This window comes from Apteryx rowi, unplaced genomic scaffold (genome assembly GCF_003343035.1).
Source record: "Apteryx rowi isolate R43461 unplaced genomic scaffold, aptRow1 scaffold_405, whole genome shotgun sequence".
Taxonomy (NCBI): Eukaryota; Metazoa; Chordata; class Aves; order Apterygiformes; family Apterygidae; genus Apteryx; species Apteryx rowi.
Window position 1 is genome coordinate 360,706 of NW_020450580.1, and position 6,166 is coordinate 366,871.

General features: G+C 48.0%; 1 protein-coding gene across 1 annotated transcript in view; it reads left to right on the forward strand.

Annotated features, from left to right (window-relative positions):
• RPN1 (ribophorin I) overlaps positions 1–6,166 on the forward strand; it is an 8,370-nt gene that overhangs the window by 544 nt on the left and 1,660 nt on the right. Inside the window, exons 2-9 of the mRNA XM_026075514.1 lie at positions 563–627; positions 1,980–2,286; positions 2,862–3,071; positions 4,068–4,260; positions 4,595–4,694; positions 4,962–5,100; positions 5,293–5,412; positions 5,900–6,145. Of these exons, the coding sequence (XP_025931299.1) occupies positions 563–627; positions 1,980–2,286; positions 2,862–3,071; positions 4,068–4,260; positions 4,595–4,694; positions 4,962–5,100; positions 5,293–5,412; positions 5,900–6,145 (1,380 nt within the window). The remainder of the gene's footprint in view (positions 1–562; positions 628–1,979; positions 2,287–2,861; positions 3,072–4,067; positions 4,261–4,594; positions 4,695–4,961; positions 5,101–5,292; positions 5,413–5,899; positions 6,146–6,166) is intronic.

Consider the following 6,166-nt stretch of genomic DNA (forward strand, 5'->3'; position numbering starts at 1 on the left):
GCCGCCCGCTGTCCTTCAGCGGGGGCTGCGAGCAGCCGGGCGGGGGCTGCCGTTCGGGGCAGCCAGGAGCGGTGCCGGTGGCCTCGGCTAGCGGGCCCGACGGACCGGCTTGCCAGCCTCTTCCCCCAAAAGACTTGAAGGCAGGGGGTTTCCTCTGATCTCAGGTGTTTGCACTAACGTCCTCCTTGCTAGCTGGCCGGGACAGGTTCCCACGGCTCCCTCACGCCCCAGAAAGTGTACGACAGAAATCAAGAAAGTTGACCGGGATTCGCACTTGCACAAATGACAGTGGCTCTGCTGGTTTGGGAACCAGGCTAAGGAAGACTCGAAAGAGTTATCAGAAGACCCTTTACCATCAGTTCTTGCACATTGACCAAATGGCAATTTGCATTAATGAAGATCATAAAAGGGTTGTATTTAAAATTCAAATAATTCTCCATCAGCTAGTACTTACTGTGGGTGCATCCTCATAAAAGGATGTTAGGGGATAGATGGAGTTTGCCCCGGTCACGTTCGTGCTTTCAAACAGCAGCGCACTGACCAGTCTGTTATTTTGGAACAGGTGAAGGGTGAAGAAGAGGAGGAGAACACCTTGGAAGTGAGAGAGACTAAAGTTAAAGGTAAAAGGTGAGTGTCACCTTCTAAGGGTCAGTACTTGGAGCTTGTGTATCTGCGTTGCACCATCTCCCTTAGAGCGGAGCAGAAATATAACCGCAGCCTGGCGTACCTGGAGGCCTCTGGAGTCCTCTGTCCTTGAAAGGACCGAACCGTACTCAGACTGCACCCTGGGGTGCTGCAGGGCCAAGGAGCACAGTTCACATGGGTAACTGAGCCCAGTTCCTACAGCCCAGGAGGCCACACTAGAAGTCATTTCTCTCCCTTAGATGCTCCTTCCCTAGGAGGGAATAGACAGAGAGTCTCTCTTAACTGCTCCCTTCAGGGGGTTCAGCTGTGCTCAGCCTCCCTGACTGAAAGGAGCAGTTCCCAGGATCCTAGCCTCCCCCCAGATCTCTCCTGCTTGAGTGCCTTAAATAATGCCCTGTTCCTTCATTAAAAGACATCAGGTACGATACACATTACAGCTACAGTTGTGCCATTCCCCATTGCTCCCTTCTGGGGCCTCAAACAATCTGCCCTGGTAATTACAGAGAGATTATAAATGCTCTTTGGCCATGTCCCCAGAGCAGCGCTCTTATGTCTAATGTGGGGAATACCACTGCGTTGGATGCTGCAGCCCAGCGTGGGCCTGTTGCCCGCTGCAGAGACAGAGGATGCTATCTTTCGCCTGATGCTTTGCCTGCCGAGCTTGGGATATTGTGCGCTTGTCTTAAAACTGGGCAGGCAGGTGCTTTCTGATCCATGAGAGCTGAGAAATAAAGGGCGCTTTTAAAGTGGATGTGGTGAAAACTCATTCCTTTCTTCAGTACTCCAGTCTAAAACCCTGCTGGTTTTCTGACCGTACCTTAGTTTTGGATCCTGTGGGTGCAGAAGTGATGCTGAGCTGAGAAGGAACAAACTTTGTGGGAACAGGTGCTTAAGATGTTAGTGATTTGCCTTCTGGGCATTTGCAGATGCTTCCTCCCAATTAGATCATTATTTTCACCTAGAAGACAATGAAAAGGCCATGCTGAAGCATGCATTATAGATGCAGAACTGGGGAGGGGAATGTGTCACCATTTCCCTTCCAAAATGGGACCCAGGCGGCATTGCGAACCAAAGAGTGTAATTGTGCCTGAACGTTGTTCACCCTCTGTTGCCCCCTGCCCTGCTTCCCCAGTCCAGAGCAAGCACACCCTCTAGGACAAGACGTGTGTAGGCCTCTGAGGAGCAAATACAGCATGGGCCCAGTCATGCACCATGTAGGTGATACAGAATCCCAGAAGGGCTCCCATCCACAGGGGATGTCACATGGGTTGGATTTGATTGCTCTCTCAGGGAAGATCTGACATTTATGACTTATCTGCTCTTCTCCCTTCCAGTGGAAAATTCTTCTCTGTGAAGCTGCCATCTCCTTTGGCACCAGGAGCCAAGGTCCGTGTATCTGTCGAAATGGTTTTCACACATGTCCTGCAGCCATACCCCACCCACATTACCCAGAGTGAGAAACAGTTTGTGGTCTTTGAAGGAAATCACTATTTTTACTCACCATACTTCACCAAGACCCAAACAACCCGGGTCAAATTGGCCTCTAGGAACGTGGAGAGCTACACCAAGCTGGGCAACCCTTCTCGCACAGAAGACATGATTGAATATGGGCCCTTCAAGGACATCCCTCCATACAGCCAGGTAAATACCTGTGCAAAGAGGCTGTGGCTTGCTGCTTTGCCACAAACATCTTGTAAACATAGGACCTGCATCTCAAGAGGCTGGAGAATGGGAAGTGGAGGCTTTGGTGTAACGATCACAGATCCAGTCTGAATTAGTCTGCGTGCAGAGTAGGAGCGCCTGCTCCGAGAAGGTGCTCCTAGTACAGACACAGTCGCTGACTGCAGCCTGGAGTCTGTATAATGAACCAAGCCAGTTCATGCGTGGTTCAGGCAGGGGTATATTTGCAGTGGGGGATTCTGCCGGTGCAGTCCCAGCGGTCAAGAGACTGTGTCTCTAGGCTCCCTCACCACTGTAACTCTGCCAGAGGCGCAGGGTGTTTGCCTGTGACTGTGTGTTACCTGGTGCTCTGCGTGAACTGGGCTGGGGTAACTCTTTCCTATCAACCAAGTCTGTAGCAAAACCTTCTCTGCAGACAACTTCACCCTTCTACAGAGTATGTCAGGAAAGGTTCTCTGTAGGTCATCGAGACATATAATTGGGAAGAAAGTTACTCTTTAGTTTGTGGCTAACTGATCATCTTTTTTCCTTGTTAGGACACCCTGAAGGTGCACTATGAAAATAACAGCCCATTCCTGACCATCACCAGCATGACCCGAGTCATCGAGGTTTCTCACTGGGGAAATATTGCGGTTGAAGAGACGGTTGATTTAAAGCATACGGGAGCAGTGCTGAAAGGACCCTTCTCCAGATATGACTACCAGAGACAGCCAGACAGCGGGATCTCTTCTGTCAAGTCTTTTAAGGTTGACATTTTGTGTCATTTGTCTTTGCTGTGGCTTCCCCCTCTTGTATCCCCAGATAAAAATCCAGTTATCCTTTTCCCTTCCCTTTTGTGGCCATACCCAAGTAATATGGGAACATTAAAGCTCTAAAATATTTGCAGAGAAGGCCCATACCGGATAGGAATAGCTTACGGAGGTACAGGAGAAGGTACAGGTATTAGGATGTTACATGCCTCATTGCATCTGTTGGCCAAACAGACTGCATAGACCAGGTCATGTAGTGTCTCTCCACACTCCCACACCTCCAATCTCAGGGACTCTAAAACCCTTAATCCCCTGTGCTGACAACTCTGCTTCCCTCTTTCCACTGTACGAAGGCCCTTTATTCTGTCCCCACTGTCTTATTTTCCCAGTTGCCCTCTTTGTTATAATCTCGTCATGTTGAACAGTACTTACAACTGTTGAACAGTATTAATTAGAAACTCACCCATTCATTCCTTGATCATGAAGCACCTGGAGAGTTAAAGCTGCAGCTCTGCTAGCCAGATGTGAAAGGTATTTTGTGTTTTTGTCTCAGCTGAAACGTTTCTCGCTCCTTGAAGCCTCCAAGATTGATTGTTGTAATGCTCTAAGGTGGCACAGCCAAATGGAAATCTTGTTTTGCTGAGTGCAAAGCAGCAAGTTCAAGGAGTTAGGAGCAGTGGGCTGGAATGAAAAGGGAATTGCTGTCCTGATGCGTGTGATGAGATCCCTTGCTGTCTGGGGTACTTGAAACTGGGCTGGAGAAAGTGCTGGATTCCCCCATTCACTTAGAGGCTAAGTGACTTGAGCACTGGCAGTCACTTCTGTGGCTGCTTATAACAGCACAATTTTACCACTCAGTGTAACTGATTGGCCATTTTGTGGTCTCTCACATGGGAATGCTGTTCTTGATGCTTAACAGCTGTTACTGGTTTTGCCAGCTCCACTGGAAATGACTCCTAGCCGATGCACTGAGTATTGCTTCTCTCCACGCAGACCATTCTCCCAGCTGCTGCTCAGGACGTGTATTACCGAGATGAAATTGGAAACATCTCCACCAGCCACCTCCTTGTCCTGGATGACTCTGTGGAGATGGAGATCCGACCCCGCTTCCCCCTCTTTGGGGGATGGAAGACTCATTACATCATTGGCTATAACCTGCCAAGCTACGAATACCTCTACAACCTTGGTGGGTGACACGGGGGAAGTGAATAAGAAGCCTTTTCCTTGGTGTTTAAGGGTGGTTGCGGTACAGCAAAGGACTCAAAGCCGCCTTATGCTGCACCTTAGCAACAACAGTTGCTATCTATTGTTTCTAGAATATGCAAATCCATCTCTCTTTTCTGTGCTTACTTCAGGATTTTGTAGACATCTGGTTAAAATATACTTGAGTCAGCTGGTGCCCCCTACTGTGTGATGTATCCCTCCCTAATTCTGCTCTTGCTTCTGTTAAGAGCTGAAGTTCAGGGTTGCCTCTCATTCTTCCAGAAAGTGTAACCTCTCTCTGGTTTGCCTTCTCTTAGGTGATCAGTATGCCCTGAAAATGAGATTTGTAGACCATGTTTTTGATGAGCAAGTTACGGACTCTTTGACTGTCAAGATCATCTTGCCAGAAGGTGCCAAGTAAGTGTCATTACTCCTGGCTCATTACTGCAGAAGATGCTTTGTTAGTGGCAATTCTGCCTGCTCTAATGGCCTGAGGACAGTGAAACAAAACCGCTGGCTGTGCATATAGAGGAAACCTTGGAACACAGCTTCATTTCCTTTTAAAGGGCTGTTTAAACTGCATAATTGGCTTCATGCTAGAGGCCACAGTTGACCAGCCAAGTCTTGAATTACATCATCTCAAATAGCACAGAGTCATGTAGGACTGTCTGGCTTTATCCGTAGGAATATCCACGTGGACAGCCCCTATGAAATCAGTCGTGCTTCGGATGAACTTCACTACACGTATCTGGACACTTTTGGACGCCCAGTTATTGTGGCACACAAGAGCAATCTGGTGGAGCAGCACATTCAAGACATTGTGGTGAGTGTGGCCTGTGTTTGCATAGTTTGCCTGACCAGTTGGGCCTCCTGTTTTCATCAGCATGGTCAAAACGTCTTTGTCGGGTTTCTGAAATAAGTATCTCCTGGATCACACGGCCAGTTGCATCTGAGGGAGAAGTTCTCTGCCACAGTAACATGGGTCACTGCTCAGCGTCTCAATCTTCTCTTCCAGGTTCATTACACCTTCAACAAAATCTTGATGCTGCAGGAGCCTCTGCTGGTGGTTGGAGCCTTTTACATCTTGTTCTTCACTGTGATCGTCTATGTGAGGCTGGATTTCTCCATCACTAAGGTGCTGTATGATGAAGAGCCCTTTGGGAGCATTAGTAGCTTACTCATCCAATGGCTGGAGATTTTTTTTGCCAGTAGTTTTCCTCACTGAATGTTGCTGCTGATTAGGTATCCATCTAGATGCTTAAATGGAGCCTTGTTTCTATCATATCTGAGCATTGATACTCCTCTGCAGGGTTTGAATTGGTGTACTAAGGCTAATCTGAGTTTTTCCTTCTACATAAAATCCATCCCTGAGAAGCAGAGCCTCTAGAGCCTGTCTGCAATTCTCCCTCTCCAGTGTTTTTCCTTGTTCTTGTTTTTGTTTTTTGAGCTATTTGCTAGGCTAGCCTGAGTGCTGAAAGGCACTTGCCGTAGTCAGTCTTTGAACAAGACACTTCATTGCTGTCAGTTGACTTAATTGCAAAGGGAGTAGTTTCCCTGTGCCAGATTGTAAACATGGCCAGAAGGATGTGATTGTCCTGATCTTCCATTCTCTCCTCTTGCAGGATCCAGCTGCTGAAGCTAGGATGAAGGTTGCCTGTATCACAGAGCAAGTGCTTACTTTGGTAAACAAGAGACTTGGGCTGTATCGTCACTTTGATGAAGCAGTGAATAAGTACAAGCAGTCACGGGACATCTCCACCCTGAACAGCGGCAAAAAATCTTTGGAGACAGAGCACAAGGCCCTGACGAATGAAATAGCCTCTCTGCAGTCTAAACTGAAGACAGAAGGCTCCGACTTATGTGATAAAGTAAGAAATGTGGTCTTTTTT